Here is a 21,643-nt window from a genome sequence, read left to right on the forward strand (position 1 = left end):
CTCTTCTGTTTTCAGCACTTGGACAGCTCCCCTCGTTATATGAGGCAACACCTGACCACCGCGTCATCACACAACACACGCAATAGCCGGTCTTAAAAAATCCATATAAATGATTCAGGTTTATGATATGGCATACTAAAGAGCTCGCTGTTTTAAAAATAGCACTCTATGCTGTCTGTTGCACAGCACCTGCTCCATAAGCGATTGACTGAAAAAAAAATGTTTAAAAAAAAAAAGTCTGGAAGCAGATGTGTTGACTTCACAAAGACTTATATGTTTATGTGGATTGTTCATCCATCGGGACATTTAAAGTCGTCAACTTGCATGAGTAGATTGTTTTTATTAAAAGAACAGCCTGATAAACAGTAATTAGATATGTCATCTTTTTTTCTTTTTTTTTTTTAAAAAAAAGGTCTTTATTCAAAATTATGCGCATAAAATTCCAAATATACGGATGGATTTGCTCGCAAAAGAGCATCTCTAGCCATCTAAATGTAAAACATGTATGTTGTTTTTACCATCACTTCCACCGTCACTGATCGCCATCGCGGCACATGAAGAGTTAAACCCTCTAGCGATGACTCACAGGCTAAAACCACCGCGGAGTTGCTGTCGCAGTTCAGCAGCTCCTCTCTCTCTCTCTCTCTCTCTCTCTCTCTCTCTCTCTCTCTCTCTCTCTCTCTTTCTCCCCACTGACAGAGATGGTGATGAACACCCCCCTGCCGGCTGGGGGCCAAAGCTCCACGGCATTCCTTCAGCAAGATAAAGGGGGGCACCGTGAAGCACCTGCACATGAAAGGTCATGGATGGGTGGTGGCAAACTTTATGGTGAGATCAAAAAGCCTTACTCTTAAGGTACTTCTTTTCACCATGCATGCATCCATGTGGTTGTCAAAAAAATGCAACTTTCGTTAGCCTATATATTTTGAGTTGGACTAAATAGTGAATTGTAAATAGTATATCTAATATAATCTTAATTTCCTTTCTATATGTAATTTCTCTTTAGGACTGAAAAACTGAGGTGAAAATGTTCAATCACCTTCTGTTTTTGAACTTATTAATTTAGTAAAAAAAAATCCACATCCAAAACAGTTCTTTTTAGACATGAATCTTCAGTACATCAACTAATCCATAGCCAAGTCATTTAATGCTTGAAAAGCAATAAATATATTTAAAATAAATTTAAAATTTACATTCCAGTACTTCTGTTTCATGCTTTTTTCTATCTACAAGCCCATCAAATGGGTCAGTTATATACATTAGGATGACTCTACCCTCACTGATGCTCCAGCAACATCTTAAGTGTCCTTTATACCCTCTTAAGCAATTCCTACTATTCCACTCAATGCCCTCTGACACTCCATACACATAAGTGCTCTTCCATTTCAGCCCCCTCATTTTCATTGCACATCTAATTCCATGCAACATGCTCCTTATTTAGTTCATGTTGTGATCCTTTCATGCCATTAAACTAGAAAAAGAACTGCCCACTTAATCTTTTCGCTTCACCTTCTGTGCCAAGCGCACAGTGTGTCATCATCACAGCAAAGACGTTGACAACGTTGGAGGTGCTTTTCACTTGAATGTGCCGTCAGCTGCCTGCGCTCCATGGCTGGAGGGCTGCAGAGAGCCTCCTGATGTTAAGAGACACATCCATCTGCCTGGCTGCTGCTGCTGCTGTTGTTGTGTGCTAGCTTGTTTAACTTCCTGTCAATGTGTGTTTGTGTTTGTGCGTGCGTGCGTGCGTGCACAAAAGAGAGGGAGGGAATAAAAGAAACTGAAGTACAGTTCAAGAGACCAACAGAGAGTGGAGGAGAAAGAGAGAGAAGAAAAAGACGTGGTGTTGTTCATGAAATGTGTTGTATAATCCTACAGCATCACTACTCTGACATCACACCTCTCCATTCAGAAACAGCCTCCACCCTGAGCAATAGCAGAGATCACGACAGCCGGCGCACTATAGTATCAATCTTTTAAAGGTTACATTCTCATGCGTGCCCATTAAGAAAAAGATAATAGAATATGCTCATTGTCTGCTATCAATTTTATTTCAAATGAACAAGGACACAGAGGCCATATGAAGATGAATGCAAATGTCCAGCTCATGTCCACACATTTACATCATTCAGTGCCTTAATGATTTAATGAGAGTGAAAGGGACAGATGTTTTGAACAGCAAAGAAAGCACAGGCACTGTGAAGGGGATATTTCTCCAGCTTTAAAGCCCTTTATTTTTTGGGTTGTGCCCATGTACAGGTACAAACTCATGTGTACACAGTCACAAGTATAGACACGCTCACAGTATTCTTATGTGTGTTTCAGACAGTAAAGCTCAAATGTGCTTTTTCCTCACCACACTGTGTGCTAAAAATAACTTGTCATATGGTTGTTGTGATGTGTGTGTGTGTATGGGAGTGAGTGATTATGCACCACAACAAAGGAACAGAAATACATTTAAGAGCAATACGGAAATATCTGGAGTGTTTATCATATACATATCCAGGTGTGTGTCAGAAAAGAGTCATGTATTCCTATAAAAATGTTCCCCCATTTGTTTCATTTAGCCAATATAACAAAACCACATTGTCATTAATAAGCATTTCATCGTGTAGCTTTATTTGTGTTGTATCTTTCAGCTAATCTAAATGTCTGTCCGTCTATTTGCTTGTGTATCTGTTGTTGTGTGAATTACATCAGCCCCCTGGGCACTATGATGATTCTGAGTGATGGATCAGAGGTTTTTAAACTCAAATCCCAGCAGGTTCCTGGTGGCGGAAGATTCACTGACTGAATCTGTGATTCCCCTCCCTTGTGATGTGCTGTCTGTGTGCATTGTTCCATACACAGACCCACACAGATACTTCAGACATCACAAACAAGACAAACATTTCCACTGATCAGTACTGCTGCGTTCCCCTCTTCTCTCTCCTTATCGCTATTTATTGATGAGAGCTGCAGCAGGGAAGAGGCAAAACTATAGTAATTAGATTGAGAGTCCTTAGCGCTACTCTCACTCTCTCATTGGCTTGGTTTCCTGGTTTACATTACATTATTAATACTGTCTATATCTGCTGCTTCTGTCTCCCTGTCTCTCTGTATCTATGGTATATATATATATATATATATATACCATTGAATCTTTACCCTCCTTGCAAAGGGGGTATAGGTTTTTAAGAGTGTGACTGCTTTTATGAAATCTTGCTTGTGTTTTCTGATATTTTTGTAATGTGTGCAGAAGAAATGCAGCTGTGTCTCCTTGGGAGCAGAGTTTGTGCTAGTTGAACCGTTTCCACAGACAAACTATGTTAATTGAGCCTATATCTTGTCAGTTTTTTCGTTTCTTCTTATGTTAAGCTGAGTCACATTGCTTTGCTCAGCCAACGTGAAGTATCTGGTTACTGGCTTTTTCCAATTTATCAGTTTCATAGCTTATACGCCCAAAGCTGCGGGAGAGCTGTGTTCTACAGCTCAGAATGTCTTGATAAACCTTAGTTAGAAAACAAGCATGCTATAGCATTTAATGGCTTTTCCTTGCATATTGAAAGTTAGTACATATTTGCCTTATTCTGCCCCCTGTATGCAATGTTGTGTTTCTTAGAGGAATTTGCAGAATTCTAGCTGAAGAATCTCTATCGAGCGTTAACAAATGAACACAATTTTGTTTCGTACAACATTTTCAGCGAGACCCAAATTGGTATCTCAGATTTAATTTTACTCTCTTTTCTCCCTCTACCCACCCCCCATACTCTCACCCCCACCCAAACCATTCATATAATTCCATCTCCTTGATCACGGTATAATATCTGCCATCATCTACAATGTCTCGCTCCTCCTCCTTCAGTCTGTAAACCCACTGCAGTCGACTGGGACATCGCTGCTGTTTACCCACACGCCAATCACAGCTGTGGGGAGAGAATGATATCAGCTCAACAGTCACAATGGAAAAAAAAAAACACACACACACACTCCTGTTCACATTCACACACACACAGCCAGCTGCAAAGACACAAAGACACAGACATACAGCCTCACAACACTGCATCTCAAGGAATTTTGATCTTGTGTGTGTGTTTGTGTGTGTTCAGGACTCTTGCTTTTGATTCAACTCAAGGAACTATGATTCAACCTAGAGCCAAGGTTGGAGAGTTGCAAGCACTCAATTGTTTCAGCCTTGGATTTCTTCTTGAAAGGAATAACATTCAAATCTGATGCTGTTGCATTGACTCGTGTGACAAAAAGAAGTAAGAAAAACAAAAACATGATCACTGTGAGAGAGAGAGATGCATCAGGGCCACTTGTGGTCGTTCTACCCCCGCTGCTTTGTTTGTTTTTATCCTCCTCCTCACCTCTTCACTCCCCATCACCCCATCATGAGGTGGTGGTGGTAGTGGTGGTGGGGGGGGGGCACACCCGTTGTCATGGCTCACCTTCTTTTCAACCAACGTCTCCATGGTGACGCTGCCTCACGGCCTTTCATCTGCCTCCACCTTCATCTCCTCCCACAGGTTGGTATCCTCCTCTCCACCATTACACGTTTTCATTTCTTAAGCTTAGACATTTTCTTTCACCGGCTTGCATTCATTACTTTTCTCCTCTGTTGTACCCATCCGGCTCATCCCTCCCCTTGCGCCAATTACCGTGGTTAAAGCATGGTCCTTGTCTTCAGGAGGCAGGTGGTTTCAGCAAGGAACAGAGATTGGGGGTGATTAGAGCTGCAATATGTTGTCTGAGCCATTAGGACGGAGGGAGCGGAAGTAAGGAGAGGGAAAGTGTGCTGTCTGAGTAATACAGGGAGGAGAGAGGAAAACTGAATGAGAGTATGAAAGGAATGAAGAGATGGAGATTCTATAAAGGCATCGCCTTTTTGAAAAGGGCAGATGTCCACGTAATGCCACAGGAATGCAGCAGAAGACCTGTGAGAGTGGGCTAAATATCTCTGCATTAATGAGACCCAGTTCACCGACTGAGCCTCTGTTCCAACTCTACTAATGGTCATCTTTTGATTTCTTCTGTAAAAGAAGTTCAACACTTGGAATATAGCCTACACATATATGTTTTTTTGCTGAGACTTAAATGAGAAGACCGACACTTCCAGTAAAGTAAATATTTCGCTGGAGCCAGCAGCTGTTTAGCTTCGCTTGTCATGAAGACCGGAAACAGTGAGGCAGCAACACCTGCCTGCCACCACCTCCAAACCTCAATAACTGAAATTTGATATCATGTTTGTACAAGCCGCACAAAAACTAAAAAACCCCATCATGCTTTGCAATTTGTCATTATCTTCCACTCCTGTGCTCAGTTTTACATTCCAACCTACTCCTCTTTATTAAAGTCACTATATTCGTCCACCACCAGAAACCTCACATCAACAACCAGTCCCCAAAGCCTTCTGTCTTTTTGCTGAACTTCTTTTCAGTTTCAGCTCCTGCCTCCCACTAAAACTGTCATTTTGCTCCTTTCACTCATTATTATTATTATTAACCTCCATCCCCCTGCTTTTTCACCTTGGTGTTCTGACTCATTCCTTTTCAGCAAACTTGACAGTGAGTCTCTGTGTGAGCTTGTATCTTTTTTTCTTCTTTTTTTTTTTTTTCTCTCCCTGTGTATGTGCACATGCACGGATTATGTTGGTGTCTATGGTAAAGCGGGGATGCAGCGTGACGCACTGGCTGACGTCACCAGAGGCAGAGGCAGGATGTGTGTTTTGATGAAGAAATCCTGTCAATGAAGAGAGCGGAAACAAAAAGCCACCAACCGAAGGATCTGTATGGAACGCATTTCATTTAGTCACATTTATTGATGTTAATCATAATGAACACACCAGTGATAATGCACATATTTACAGCAAAATTGATACAAATGATCATAAGCTTCTGCCTCTGTAATTGGATTTTGGTATTTTTGCCTCCCTAATTAGTTGTGCATGTAGCAGCCTTATGTGTTATTTGAGATGTACAGTGTCTAGGCAACCGTGGTGATTTTCTTTTTTTCTTTTTTTTTTTTTAATGTTCATTAAAGTCTGCCACCTTCCCCTGTCCTCCTCAGCGTGATTCCATCTGGCCAGTGTGTGAATGTGAGGCTGCAGGGAAGTGTGTGTGTGTGTGTGTCTTTGAAAATATCAGTGACACACGCCAGATAGAGATTATATATATTTGTTATCATACCCAAAGCCCAGCATGTGTGAATGGTAGAGTCTTTTGTTTGTAACGTAGACCCACATGTACTTGCTGCATGTTAACAAACAGCTGTCTCTGCAGTGTGGCACACCCAACACTTTTTTATTTTTATGTGCGATTTTTAAATATGCTCTTTTGCGAATGCTGTTCTTTTTTTGTCACCCCTCCTTCTCTTCACAGTTCATCCTCTCATCTTTCCATTATGTACAGTGTCATTCATCCACCGTTCCCTCCTTCTCTCCCCCTCTCCCCCCACTTAGCTTGTTAGCTTGCTTATCCCCCCACCCCCACCCCACCCCAGCCGTTCCCCCACTCCCCTTGTCTTCTCTGGTGCTTTATCTCTGCGGTCTCCGTCTCTCCCTCTACCACTCCCTGTCGGCAGTGTGATGATGCTGTCCTGGCCGCCTCCCAAACTGCTTGCCCCCCTCTCGCTCCTCCACCCCCGCACCTCCCTCCCTCCCTCCTTCCCTCCCTCCCTCCTGATGCTATAAATACCCACCATCGGTGAGTCATCGCCTAGACGTATCAGTTGCCTCTGCCTCTCTGCACCCCCCCCCCTCTCTTCTTCACTTCTCTGCTCAAGCTCATTACCAGAAACTCACACGTTTCCCCACCTCCACTTTGGCCCTCACATCATACCGATGACCCAGCTGAGCTGAGCCGGGGCCAATGCCTAGTGTAGTGCAGCCACTGTTACCAAGCATAAAGCCAAAGATCAGCTTGAAACACTATAACCCAAAAAACAAAACCAGCAGGAGTGTGAGCACAGTCTGGGAAACACAGCCAACCAAAAAGTTGCACGTCACATTCAATAACTTTCCGACTGGGAAATGTTGCCAGTGCTCTTCTTACATGTCCCTGAAGTAACCTCAAGTCTCTGACAGGAAATATATTTTCTATCTGCTTATTCCACTGATTAATTGCCTCTACATCACAGTTCAATTGGATAAAATATTGAAATAGAAAAGGCTTGTTTTTTTTACATTTTACTGTATTTCAACACAACATATTTAGTATCTTTGGAAACTCTTAAAGAAGATTTTGATTTAAGTTGAGGTTCTGTGTCATTTTAGGGAGCTACTTTAGATGAAAAAGTGCCCTTTTTTAAAAAAAAAGAAAAGAAAAAGAAAGGGTAGCTCACCTTTTCCCATGCTACCCTGTGCATTCACACTTCATATTTCTAATCTGATTTATCCCTACTGAACTTCAGTGCATCTTAATGTCAACAGTCCAGGGTCATATCTCAGTCCCAGTCCTGCCATCTCTCAGCCTCATATGTAATCACTCTCTGTTTTCTCCGGCCACCGCCCACCTCTCCAGAGTTATGAGGCAGCGCCGGTTCAGCTCCACTCATCCTTGGGCAAACTCCAATATGGCTTATTGGCTCACACTGGAGTGTGCGCACAAAGCACAAACACAGATAAAAGTTTTTGCGCACTTGTGAGTCATATATAGACAGGAAGAGGGAGCCGAGCACAGGCGATAGAGACAGAGAGGGGGAGACAGAGAAAGAGAGCAGGAGAGAGAGAGAGAAAAAAAGTTGGAATAAAGTGTCAGAGAGAGAAGAAAAGACAAGACACACACACACACACACAAACACACTCATATAGCCAACACACACACACACACACACACACACACACACATAAACCACATTCATACAATATGGAAGATGTCCTTCACCGTTTCCTGCTGCTTGGTGGTGTTGTTGCTGTCTTGTGGCAGAGTCACTCTGCTGTCTGTGTGTGTGTGCGTGCGTGCGTGCATGCGTATGAGTGTGCGCATGAGTGTGTGCGTGCGTGCGTGCGTCAGAATCAGTGGGCTAATGAAGGGAGCATTATGCCTCTGACTCACTCACTGGTCCCATAGGGTTGGATGGAGGGAACAGAGAGGAGAGGAAGGGTTACAAGAATCACTCGTCTCTCTGTGGTCTTGTGTTTCACTTTAAATGAAACGCAGAAGCAGAATTTTAACCACCCATGTTCTGTCAGATTGCTTTTTCATGAGGGGCTCGTAGCTGTAAATGAAGCAACACGTGCGACACTGTTTTCCTTCTCCAATACATCAAAGGCTCAGTGCTGAGCTCTGATTTCATTCTGATGTGTATTATATTACAGAATTGATTTGACACAGTGAACTTTATGTATTGTCTCATTTGGATTAATTGCATTGTAATTTTAATTTGTATTCATTGTTTAATTTGTGACTGACTAATCAAACCTTTTACAGCCTCAAACCTCAAAGCTGTGAATCAGATTAAGACACAACAAATCAAACGAATCACTGTGGAAACAAACACAGTAGCAGGCTTCTGTTGTTTCTACAGGAAGTATGAAATAATAGCCTGATCAATTTGCCTGAAGTGCATCCTCTAAAGAACTGCGGATTAGAGATAAAACTATTATCTAATTGATAATGATTAGTTTATAGTTCCATCTTCTCAAATATGAATTTTTATGGGTTTCTCAGTTTTCTGTGATAGTAAAATAAATATATTATATTTGGGTTTTGAATTGTTGAGATAAATATGCCATCTGAGCTCCGGAAAACTGTGATGACCATTTCACTATTTTCTTTAATCGACATTTGACTAATGACAGTAATTATTACTTCCAGCCAAACATTGATGTAGGATCAGGTTTGTTATCCTCAATGAAGCGGTTACTGGATGTTGTGCCAAACTGCTGAGCCCAGTCTTCGTGAAATCCATATGGCAGCAGGAGAGCAGGTGTACATGTACAGGAGGACAAGCTTTAATAAATTGAATGATTTCACAGGTCTGTGATTCAAAATCTATGACTCTGTCTGAAAGGGAAAAAAAAAATCCTTTGTTTACTAGCTCTGATTGAAGGTTGACTCCCAGGACTGCATGTTCTGTTTGCCACCACAAACCACATTCACTCACGCACACAGACACACTGTCCTTCGTTGCCATAGAAACTATGGTTTCATGATGATACGAATCAGGCCGCTGATCTAACCAGTTATGCCTCACAGATTGTGTTCAGGTGTTCGACACATTCACAAAGACCAACAGTAATTACAACACAAACTTTTTTTATTTTTTATTTCATTACATAATTCCCAAGGCCAAATCACAAATAAATAAGGAAGGAGACACTTGCAACAGCCCGGCTCACTGGGGCCACTTAACCGCACAAAACAAGGAGGAGACCCCAAAAAACTGGTCAGTAACAAAGATTATTAAATATGTTAACAGGAGGCTTTACACCTGTACAATTATTGGTAGCTTTAATGAAGTTTGATCATTGATCCCCCTCCCCTCTCACCGTATTTACATTGCAAGTGAAAACAACAGGAGCAGTGAAGTTCATCTTTGCACCACCCACTGTCTTTGCCTTGCCGTTAGTTCAAATGGATGTTATTAGTATAGGGCACGGCATGTGTGCTATCAACAGAACGCGGGGAGTGCTTCACATTCTTAAGACCCCTGAAGACAGCTCATGTGTGTCAGAAGGCAACTAGCCACCTCTTGCCAGGCAGAGGAAAAGCAGCAAACAGCACAGTAATCTACTGACTTTTCACTGAAATGTCAGGAGAGAGAAATGTTATTTAAAAAAAAGACAAAAAAACAAAACCAAAAACAAAAAACAAAACAGAAAGGTCATGATAGTATTGTCAAATTTCTACATGCTAAGACAACCCTTCTGTATTAAGCTAGTAGACATCTGATAAGGAGAGGCTGTTAGAGTACCTGACTGTACCTTTATTAATGCTATATGTCTTCAATACAAGCAAAGCAGGGTTTGCATTCAGAGAAGGCGGCTGAAAGGAAGATGGCGCCCTATATGAAGGACCACTGACCAAACACTGTTTAATCTTCTGTCCATAAACCTAAAGAGGAGAAAGAAATACTGAAGCAGGAGTGTCGCTCGTACTGATGCCACTCAGAGTATAACCACCAATCTGAAAATCTACAGTAATTAATGTATATGTTATACAAGAGTTCAAATAAATGGCAGTTAACAGAATCCAAGACGTGTAGACCCCTTTTTTTTTTTTATATATATATACATTGCACATATAGTATCATACACATAAACCAATTTGGAGAAACAGAAATGTTATTTGCACTCTGTGAAGTCACGTCAGCGTAATTCTATATACTCACAATTAAATAAGGAGTGTATGCATAAGGAATTCCTTAAGTTGTTTGACTGGAGTGCGATTCTCTCACTTCTCCCAGATATATATTCAGGTGCTTTGGTACAGTTGCACACTTTTCACCATGCGATTTCTAAAATGCCAAATATTAAATCCTCACTTTACAGTCTCGTTAAGGAACAATACATAGTTCAGCACAGTACGTTTAAATGGGCTACATCTAGACTTCCCTATCAGTGTCTCTACCAGTCTCTTCTTTATTTCCTATGGTTGTTTGCCTTCAGGCCTTCCATTATGCACTGAAGTGGAGAGTAACAGGCCTAAACATTCAGACATTATCGAGGGGCTGCTGTCTGTGCGTTTCTATCCTCCCTACACACACTACTCTAAAATTTGTGTATAAATATTGCACATTCATTTTATAATTCATATTCAGAAGTATAAAAGATAAAAGGAACAGTAACTAGACCTATGGCAAAAAGGATAACATGTAGTTGCAAAAAAAAGTAACCAGGGGAGCAACCAATGACAGGCTAACTAGTGTAACTATTTCTCTATGGTAGGCTAAGTTCCCTTGGAGACATCCATACGGTGCATTGGTCATGACTGGCGGAATATGTGGCTGAGGCGGCAGGGCTACTGTATGTGAATGATGCCAACAAAAGAGCCAATAAGACACAGGTTGGGAGGCATCCAGGGGACTGCTCAGATATGGAGAAAAATGAGACTAGGGGCAAAGAGCAGGGATGGAAAAAGTCCCAATGGATGCCTTTTACTATTGATGTCTGACCCCTGCTGCAAAGGCCGAGAGCAGAAGGGACTGAAGACTGGATCGCTTCTACTAGTCAAGTCAGTAAACACACACTCGAATATACAAACTTTGGGACACAGGCAAATAATGGGAGAAAAAGACAAAAAAAAAAGCTTGTAAACGAAGCTCATTAAAGTATAAGCATAAACAAAATGATAATAAAAAACAAGAGGAGTGAGAAAAACAAACCCTCAGAATAATACACCCATAACAATAAGAAAAAGTATTTTGAAACATCTTAACGCTCAATCTCTCACGGCTTTACAACAGATTCCTCACACACTAAAAAATACTCATCAAAATGGGTTTCAAAGCTGACGAACCAAACATGAAGGAAACACAGCAACACATACAAAAAAAAAAAAAAAAAAAAAAGAAAAAAAAAAAAAAAAAAAAAAAGGAAAGATAAGAGATCCCTGCATAGATTCCAACCTGAAAGTTACTTAAAGCCCAGGAAGGATCCCTCTATCAGACTCATGCTACCCCAATTTCCCTGCCAGGTATCTGCACTGCAAGTCCACGACCATGCTGAACTGGTGGAAGGCTCCAGAGAGCAGGGGAAGAGGAAGAGAAGCAACAGAGAGGGGAGGGCGGGGGGCGGGGTTGCGCTGACATCGATCCAGATTCGTCTAGCCTGACATTTGTTTCGCTTCGAGTCATGCAGGCGTCCGACTTCATGTGCCGCCTCGGTCGTCATAGCAACTCCAAGGGCTAAAAATCCATCAGAGAGGAGCGAGTAGTGCGTCGCACCGCGTCCGGCTGGTTCTGTTGTCTGTGAGGGACCTTCTGCCTTTTGGTCTTGACAGAGAGCATTCAGCTGGATTCAAGAGTTATTTCCCCTCCTTTGATCGAAGCTGGTCACAGGGAAGCCGAGGAGGAGGTTTATGAGACGCTTTATGTGTCTGCATTAATGTATGTGTGTGTGTGCTACCTGTATCTATAATATAGCTCCTCTCCAAGTTGTCCTGGTAGTGGCTTCTGAGCTCCTTCTGTATGTGTGCAGGTATATACGTGTATGTGTTTGTGTGTTGTTTGGAGTGTGTCTATGTGTTATTTTCCACCATACATCCGCTCAATGTCCTCCTGGTAGTGTGTTTTGAGCTCCTTGCGTTTCAGTTTGAATGCATCAGTGACCAAGCCAGTCTCTGGTGTCCACGGCTCAGAACTCAGTCGGATCTTTTTGGGAATCTCAAATCTCTCCAGTTTCGCTGGTTGGGGGAGAGAAAAAAAAAATCACAAGTCAGAGTGATACTAGTGCAAAGTCAGCTGTTGAGACATTTTCTCTAAACTCATATAAGTGCAGGTGGCTGAAAGGATTTTTTTTTTCTACCTGAGATAGCAGCCTCAGTAATGATGCAGAGGACCTCTTTCTCCATCTGGGAGTTGTTGCAGATCTCCTCCCATGTGCCCCTCACCTGCATCTGCTCTGCCAGTGCCATTAGCTGCTTGTGGTTAGGCACCACAAAGCTGATCACATATGACTGGTCGCTGAAAAACAAGTAGAAAAGAGTCCACAAAGTTAGTTTTTTCACCATTAGGGAGAAAGAAATCAAGTTATCACCAGAGACCAAGAGGATGAGACAGAAGAAGCTTAAATGTTTATGCTTGGTGCGTCTGCGTTTGAAAAGGACATTGAATTGAAGTGAAAAGTCTGGAAGAAACAGATTAAGGACGTTTACCTGTTGGCGTAGGCACAGATGTTGTCAATGAGAGGGCAGTTCTTCAGAACAGCTTCCACTTTTCCCAGAGAGACGTACTCTCCTGCCTGCAATTTCACCAGGTCCTTCTTACGGTCTGTAGGAGGAGACGGTAAGCATGTCACAATCCTAACAAGTATCTATAACATACACACAACATGCACTAGTTCCTGGATTTCTCACCGATGATCTTGAGGCATCCGTCGGAGTGGAACTCTCCAATGTCTCCAGTACAGAACCATCGCTGGCCGTTCTCATCCACGAAAAAGTCCTCGCGGTTCTTGACTTCGTTCTTGTAATAACCCATCGTTACATTGGGCCCGCCGATCAAAATTTCACCTCGAGGGTTGGGCTTGTCTGTGCTGTAGTACCCACCTGGAGGACAACAAACTTGATTAGAAAGAAAATATCATCGCGTTTGTTGCTTTTTAGTTGGGTTGGTGTGATTTGACTCACCCTCCTCCCAGTCCTTTAGTGTGACCTCTGAACAAACAAGTGGAGCACCAACGCGTCCTGTGCTGTAGTCCCAAACTGAAAAACACCAAGACTAGAATGTAGGTAACTCTTGCGAATCAAATTCTCTTCTGTATTTTTATTTGCTCCTCTCTTAATTTCCCTAAAGGCCAGCTAAACAACCACTCTTTCACATTTTCCCATCTTACTCTCACTGATGGTGCCAGCTCCACAGGTCTCCGTCAAGCCGTAGCCCTGCCCCACAGGGCAGCACAGACAGATGTTCATGAAGCGCTGTGTGGCAGCCGAGAGTGGAGCTCCGCCAGAAAGCAGCACGCGCGTGTTCCCTCCCAAGAGCGCACGCACCCGTTTGAACACCAGACTGTGGGGGCGGAGAGGGAGGAAAAAAAAAACCCAACACAGCATGAAAATGATGACTGAGAGGTGGAGGAGACTCCAACAACAACAGATTGAGATCAAAATCAATAGTATGCAATGATTCACATATGCTAGAAAATAAATCCCCTACATCTTTTGTAGAGGCTCATTGTTAACAAAGGTTAGATGAAGAATTTGCACTAGGCTATGATTAACCATGTAGGAGCAGAGGTTAATATTTACTCATGTATCACAGAGAGAAGTAAATGTCAACTAAAGGGGCTTTGCTGAGGATTCATGTGTGCAGGAGTACAGTATGTGTGCTACCTGTCGCAGAGCGGCGTGCTGTAGCCCTTGGAGATCTGCTCCATCTTGTAGTTGTAAGCCAACACAAAGAGCGTCTTCTGGAACCTGCTCATCTCCTCCACTTTGGTCATCACATTCTTGTAGATTCGATCCATGATCTCCTGCACACACCAGACGGGAAAACTCCCAGTTAACACTTGGAACATTTCATGCCTGTACTCTGCCCAGGCTTTCATTTGTTGACTTTATTTCAAGGTGTGACCTTAGTATGATAAAAAATGTTAGTTAGATTGAACAGACTGATAAGACTTACTGGTACAGCAGCCATGAGAGTAGGTTTCAGCACGCTTGTATCCCCTTTACTGCCCTTCTTTATCTTGGTGGACTGTGAAAAAGAAACAAGACAATTGGTCAGCGCTTGCTCATTGGCTGCAGTGGCCAATGTAGGCCACTGCTTGACCATGCAGAGCTTTAAATTAACCCTAAGCATCTTGAATGGATTATGAATTTAATGGGGAGTCTGTAAAATAATAGAATAGAAGTCAGGTGAGATCTTTAAGAAAAAGAAATTCCAGGGATATTTTGTGAGAGGAGCTACAGCAGTGTGTGTGTGTGTGTGTGTGTGTGTGTGTTAATACACTGACCTGGTCGGCTAAAGTCTGAGGGGAGGAGTAGCCGATGCGACAGCCATGAGAGATGCACACCAGTTCAGCGCTGAGCTCTAAAACGTGGGCCAACGGCAGGTAGCCAATGTAGGTGTCTGTCTCACTGCCAGCACAGAAATAACAGCAGGTTAATTTCCACTATAAACACACAGACTAAAACATAGTGAGGTGTGATGCAAAGAGAGTACAAAGGGTAAGAGAGTGTGCGAGGAAAGATTTGATAGTGTATGTGTTTCAGAGGTTGTGATTAGTTCCTAGATTCAGAGAGTTGCAGAATCTATAAAGAGGTGTTAGAGAAATAGCAGTGAATCTGACACAGGCGTACTTGAGGTTAGGGATTCGCTCAGCCATGCCAGTAATGCCAGCCATGATGTTTCCATGGGAGATCATGACACCCTTGGGGATGCCTGTGGAGCCGCTGGTGTACATGATGACGGCGATGTCCGAGGACAGTGGCTGTCTGCGGTCAACCGCTACTGCAGAGACAGAAGTCAAGAGGGATGGCGGTCAGAGAGGAAATACATCACACGCCGATAAACATTTTTTTAAGTTGTAATAAAAAGTTGTTATGAAGAATATATTGATATTTTTTTAGGGCTTCAACTAATGAATGTTTTCATTATCAGTTATTATTTCAAATATTTTCTGCAAATCAATTATTTAGTTTATACAATATCAGGAAGTAAAGACCAAAATGCTTGTTTTGCTTGACTGATCATCAAACAAGTCGTGACTGAGGGCTTTGGCTATCTGAGGGTTTGAAGAAAAGTTATAGTCATTGAAAGTCATGGTATTTTTATGTGATAGTCGAGGAACTTTGGATAAAATTATTTTAGAAATGTGTATATTGTATACAAGATTTTAGAATATTCCACATTTGTTTTCTTTATCAAATAAGAGGAAAAGTACAAACGTGGCTTAAGTGAAACTCGAGCACACACACAACACAATTTCTGTTCCTCCTCAGTTTCCTTAAAAGTCGACCAACGTCATCATAGCACTGGGCGTTTGGCAAGTGCTGATCTGACCTCTCGCTGACTCTGTCATACACAGCACATCACTCCAATTACACAGCAGGGTGTTGGCTTTGTATTAAGCCTCCATCAGAGCACTTCCATTTCCACGACAAAATTAGAAACCTTTTTAATCACATTGCACGAATACTCACTATTGTCAGGCTTGGATCCCATGTCCTTCACAGCGTCCATGTTGTAGATCATGATGCCTCTGGGGATGTCTGGCCAGCTTGTGGGTTTACTGTCAACTACAATGACATATTGCAGTCTGGGCACATCACACAGTATGGCCTGGAGCATGGGGTTGGATGTAGGTCCGAGTGGAGGAGGAGGGTGGGTAAGAGGAAAAATTAGTTATGCAAACAGGACTGAGGTTCTTAATGAATCACTCAAGGGCATATGAGTGTATTCAAAGTGCAGAGTCTTGATGATGACAGTAAAGCAGGTACCTTAAGCCGGCTATGAAGCAGGTCTTTGCTTGTGATGATGTGTGTGACCTCTGTCTCGTTCAGGCCGTGGGCGATGGCCGTGGGTCCAAGAGTGGCATACAGGGTCACAACTGTCAAATTCAAACCCAGTTAAGTTGGGCAGTCAGCTGAAGCGCTTCAATCTAGGTCCAAGAATGTCTGAATATACATGTTTTGTTATTCTGGGACTCACGTGGGAAATTGTACATGAAGCAGGCTTGTGCTGCGACGATCCACTCTGCTCTGGTCTCACAGAAGATGGCGATGTTACACTGAGGCCTCTGGCCGAGGGCTGCAAGACCACTGCCAAAACACTTTGCTGCCTGGTATGCTTCCTCGTATGACAGCCAGTTGTAGTTCCCCAGAATTACCTACACACAACATGTAAAAGGTATGTTCAAATATTCCTCCACACCATACAACATGAAAATTGCTGTTTGTGCCTATAGCCCATCTTTTGAGGAGCATTTTTATAAATAAACATGAACAGTGTTTAAACGATTCCAGATGTTGCTGTAATTAAACCATGCACTGCTTTGCGTTACAATATAAAAAGGGTAACACAGAACGGCATGTGAGCAGGCAATAATCTAAGCTGTCAATTTGTTGAATCTTAAAGAGGTCTGCGTTGTTACAAGTCATGCAACATCATCCCTCATACACAGTCAGTTAGCGCCATCTGCTGGGCTTTTGTGGCTATTTGGCTGTTAATGAGGAGGTTTCTCAGGTGTGAGACAAAGGAGCAGTAACATTGCTGCTTTTCCACCCACACCGCTCACACTGTGCACAGCGGGAGGCTGTGCTGTCAGCCTCATAGACACTAACAAACTTCCTGTAACACCATAGCTTCAACTCGACACTTTTACAAACCTAAAATGTGATGAGCTGTAAAGATCACTGACTTTACTACTATCTTGCTCCTGACAACAGACCAAACATTTAACAGAATAATGAAACAATCTGTTACGAGTGTGCAAGAGTACCAAGGACGATTCAGTGGCTCTCACCTTTTTGAAGACCTTCCCGTTAGGCTGGAGCTCATCCTCCTCACTGAGCACCTCCCTGGTGCCAAGACAGTCTCTCTGTGGAAACCTGCTAGCAGCGTGTTCAAACATTTTGTCCAGGGTGTCCACCCCAGGGTGCAGCCATGCAACCAGCTTCTCTTGGCTGTTGATGGCCCTGTAAGGCCCTGCCGGGTGCCTGCTAATTGAGCGCGCCTTGATCCGGCGAGCCCGTTCCAAATTGGTGCCAGCTCCGGAGAAGAAGTACCAAGGTATGAAGGTGATGACAGAGTAGACCCAGACCACAGAGCGGAAAACTTGCAACAGCAGGGGGTTCATGTCCTCCTTCAACTTCATCTTTAAGGATAAAGTCAGCACTGTAGGTGAATCAAACCAGAAGAGCAACGATACTCTGCACTTGTCACTGCACTCGGAAGTATTTTGATTTGCTGCTGAGGGTGAAGGTTGCAGGTGGGGGTTCTTGTGTGCGGCAAGTCAACCAGACCTGCAACACAGAGACACAACGTGAAATCTTAGAAGTATAGTTTGGAATAAAGACGTACGAGCACATTTGGAAATATCGAGCAGCAGCAGATTTGAGCAACCACCAGCTGGTAAATGAATCTTTGCTTACATGACCATCTCTGCTTATTCTTAGGCTGGTTCTCAGTCAGCACTATTTATCTATATACCAGATCTGCTGGCCCCGCTGCGTGGAGGTCAGTCTTGGCATGATGCTACAACACTTACCATCATCCAAGCATTTGTCATTTTTATACAATATATAGAAGAAATTTAAGATTATTGTTAACTTCCTAGTACATGTACCTGAATCAAGCAGTGGTTGCATTTAAACCAAGAAAACATTACTTCTCTAATCTTCTGAAATTCTCTATGCCTCACCACAGGTTTGTGACAGTGCCTCGCAGTATAATAAGGTTTGCAGGATTATGCCATGTGCCCTCCTCATTACTGCTCACTACAAAAACCTTTGGATCAACTCAGACAGTCTCCCAGAGAGCTCAGCTATTTCTAGTGTATCCTTAGGGCCAGAGTGTAAGTTGCAGTGTAGCCCTGTACCCACTGAGCCTGAACATGCTAGAAGTAGCACCAGTGACTCATTCTGCAGCTTAGAAGGAGAGGGCCTGAGGTCACGTGGGAGGTTAGCACAACCTGGCCGGCTAAAGTAACAGTAGTGAGAAGAATCTAACACTGAGTGATGAGCTGGGCAGCACCTGGCCATATGCAAACACAAACTACAAGAAACAGCCTAAATATTACTCACTAATTCTACGTTTAGCAGCACATTCAAGAAAATTTAAGGTAGGTCTAATTTAGGTTAACAAATGTTTCCTTCTATCTTGCTATAATCCTATGCTAAACAGAGGCATGTGTGCACAGAAATTTAACTTCAGTTAGAGTGTGAGTCCTCAGTGAGTGTGAGGGCCAACCAGGCTAACCTGCACTGCACCACACTCCTGTGCTCCAGTGAAGTCACTGTGTGGCTCTGTCACTGTATTTGTTTCTACACAACAATAGATGATTGCCTCTCATTGAATGGAGTTCATTATAAATTCAAAGCATGTGTATTATGTGTTTGTATGTGCACTTGCTCCAGAATTCCTCATCTGGATACGTCAATGAGCACCACATGACTTGTAGCCTCAGGACTAAAAAAAGACACTTCCAAATAACCACACAGCCCTCCTGCCCACATTTATAATCAAACTGTAAATGTATAGAATGCTGCTGGTCAAAGAAAGTCAATTTGATGTTTCTCTTTTCTATGTAAATTTAGTGAAGGGTTTCATGCAGAGGCACACTGACTCAGCTCCAACCCAAACAGCAGCTGCACATGCTCTCAAGAATTAATCTAAAGACACGTTGCATGAACCAATCCCACCTCAAATGTGATGTACGAACCTGTTTTGCAGAAAATCACATACCACAACCAACTGACTGCATTTGTGCAGAGCAATCACCCAAAGAAGTTGCACAGACATAGTAAGGGGGGTGAATACCCCATCTTGGTTTCACACTTGTAATACAGGTTCAGTCATTGTGTACATTGCTTTGTATAAAGTCTTAAAGCATCCACTCCTAGTTATTGTTTCAACAACTATGTGAAACAGGATCAAAAATGACAAAAAAGTTCATATAAAAGAAATTAGCTATAATTCTAACTCCAGCCGCCCATGTAGATTTGTCATGGCACAAAGCTGACAGTAGACTCACATGCTTATTGTGATAACATCAGTATTAAACAAACGCACACATTAACACGTGTTCAACACCAGAGAAAGCTGTGCTCTCTGCAGTTTGTATAACCTACAGCAATAAGTTCCAATAAGCAAGTTTAATGGGTTATTGGTTAAACTCAAGGACGGTGACTTGAGCCAACATACTTAGAAATAAACACCACAGGCTAAGATTTCAATGAGCACCACATCTTCAAGTTTAATAATCCATGTCTTTTTATTTTTATCTAGCTACAGATTAGTAATGAATATATTGTATCTTCCGTTCTAGTATCTGAGAGAGCATCGGGACACTAGCATGATGCCTAAGTAGCTACATGACTTGAATCTGGTGATCATATCTTTAGCATTTTCTCCATCTTATTATTAACATAGATAATAAGAATCCGATCACCTTATATTTCAATTTACCAAATGCTGAATGTATTAACTTATTTGTATGCGTTAACTTATTTATCTGTGTATCTCTAAAGTTTTGATTTGTGTGTCCTTATCATAGATAATGGCTCTCAGGGTTAGATAAGATCACAATACATTGTAATGATACCCTGTTCTCATGTGATAGCCTTGATATAATCATGTGTGACGCAATCAGAGTCTAGCTCATAATTTTCATCATAACAAGCTAATAACAAGACAGTTTTCACTCACAGCGTCTAAAGCTACAAAAAAGGCAAGCGAAGCAGCATCAAGATTAGCAGCTAGCGGACAGCTCAAAGACGCGCTAGCAGCTAGCAAATAAGGGAAGCTAGTATTTAGCGCTTCAGCTAACCACTGCAGCTGTTGCTGAGCCACTACTACTGATGTAGCAAAATCGGTTTCTTGATCAAAACCTGCTTATAAATAAACTGTGGCACACGCGTCGTTTCAACACACATGTGTGGCATTTTAAAGGCGACGTGGCGTGCTGTTGAGCTAGCCGGTTGCTAACAATCAGTCCCTCTCATCAACATCTGCAAAGCGTTCACACAGCAACACATTCTCTCACCTCTTTTCTCAACCGCTACGCCTGAGCCGCTGCTGGACTGGAACAAATGTATTTATCCTTGTGACCAAAGCTCTGACATTAATATATATAGTGATGTAATCTTTCAACGCAGTGTATTTGGTTATAAATCGCACCTGTAAGTCTGTCATAAAAAGAAACAAAAATTGAATAAAACTGTAAATCTGAGCATCGCCGGGCCAGTGCTGCCAGCCCGGAAGCTGCTAAATGACGTCACGACATTTCTCTGTTAGTGATTGGAGCGCTAGAGGTGGCGCGTGCTAGGGGCAGCGGGGACGTCAGTGGGGTTACTCGCGGTCACAAATGTCTGGGGCGCCAGTTAGCAATCAGTCAACGACACAATGAGGCGGAGTGACCCGGGCTGCCGGTCTATTTGAATGGGCCGACCATTACTTCACCTGCCGACCAGGTTTGCTAAACACGTGTCTCTTTTTAATACAGTGTTATTGAAAATATACTACATTTTACAAAAAAGAGCGAGACAGAGCGAACAAGTGAGTTAACTAGATGAAAAGAGAGAGACATATTGTGAGGAGAGAACTCAAATTGAAACCCATTTGCAAATAACTGCATAACGTACTAAATATGTAACATAATTAAGTGCAATTCATCTGTGTGTGTAAGACAGACTCCAGGCTCTGTGTGCAGTCACCAGTCAATGCCCCCCTACGCACGTCTCTTCTATGAAACATGGTATTAGAGTGTTACTAGAGTAATGAGTCACCAAAACCAAATTTCCTCTATGGCAGTGGTTCCCAACCTTTTTCAACTCACAGTCCACTTGAAAATGTCAAAAATGTTGGCCCAGTGTGTTGAACCCATAACAATTGATACGATTGATATTCCGGTTTTGCCATGTAAGCTTTTGGCGCGCAATCAGACTGATAGCAAACAAGTGTGCAATGTGGTCCGGCGGCAAAGTGGTCCGGCCGGCGACAACTTAAAAGTTCCTATCATTGGCTTATCACAGTGATAGACCCTAATACAAGAAAAAAAAAAAAAAAAACAGTGAAAGGAGTTTCTTAATGTTTTTAAAGATAATTTCTTTTTAAAACATTTAAAAGAAAAAAAAAAGTTTTTCATATTTTTATTTTTTTATAGTTGCATCTTTTCACCAAAATTGTAATATCTTGCAAATCATTTGTCAGCCCCCTTGCAATACCTTCGCAGGCCACCAGTGGGCCCTGGCCTACAGGTTGGGACCCACTGATCTATGGACTAGTCTATATTCCTGCAGCAAACAGAGCTAAAATAAGCCTTTCTTCATGTTAATGCACTATTACT

The 21,643-nt window shown here is 42.4% G+C and overlaps 1 protein-coding gene across 1 annotated transcript; it reads right to left on the reverse strand.

Annotated features, from left to right (window-relative positions):
- Positions 1 to 11,471: 11,471 nt before the first annotated feature.
- Positions 11,472 to 20,510, reverse strand: LOC111229033 (long-chain-fatty-acid--CoA ligase 3-like). Its single transcript, XM_022755189.1, has 15 exons — positions 20,342 to 20,510; positions 17,102 to 17,600; positions 16,288 to 16,465; positions 16,077 to 16,186; positions 15,780 to 15,918; positions 14,937 to 15,087; positions 14,591 to 14,714; positions 14,260 to 14,331; positions 13,968 to 14,107; positions 13,472 to 13,644; positions 13,266 to 13,340; positions 12,993 to 13,184; positions 12,792 to 12,906; positions 12,443 to 12,600; positions 11,472 to 12,320 (listed from the first exon to the last, which is right to left on the reverse strand). The coding sequence occupies exons 2-15, from the start codon at positions 17,450 to 17,452 to the stop codon at positions 12,163 to 12,165; spliced, it is 2,136 nt and encodes a 711-aa protein (XP_022610910.1). The 5' UTR covers positions 17,453 to 17,600; positions 20,342 to 20,510; the 3' UTR covers positions 11,472 to 12,162.
- Between the last annotated feature and the right edge of the window lie 1,133 nt (positions 20,511 to 21,643).

This window comes from Seriola dumerili, unplaced genomic scaffold (assembly GCF_002260705.1).
Source record: "Seriola dumerili isolate Sdu_G_001 unplaced genomic scaffold, Sdu_1.0 BDQW01000226.1, whole genome shotgun sequence".
Lineage (NCBI taxonomy): Eukaryota > Metazoa > Chordata > Actinopteri > Carangiformes > Carangidae > Seriola > Seriola dumerili.

What these genes read in the sequence shown, in the direction of transcription:
- LOC111229033 (XM_022755189.1), bottom strand. Translation starts at nt 17,452, where the DNA reads ATGAAGTTGAAGGAGGACATGAACCCCCTGCTGTTGCAAGTTTTCCGC. An exon ending in ACGGGAAGGTCTTCAAAAAG is followed by an intron (nt 16,466 to 17,101) that starts GTGAGAGCCACT and finishes TGTTGTGTGTAG; the next exon opens with GTAATTCTGGGGAACTACAA. An exon ending in ATCTGTGCCTACGCCAACAG is followed by an intron (nt 12,601 to 12,791) that starts GTAAACGTCCTT and finishes CTTGTTTTTCAG; the next exon opens with CGACCAGTCATATGTGATCA.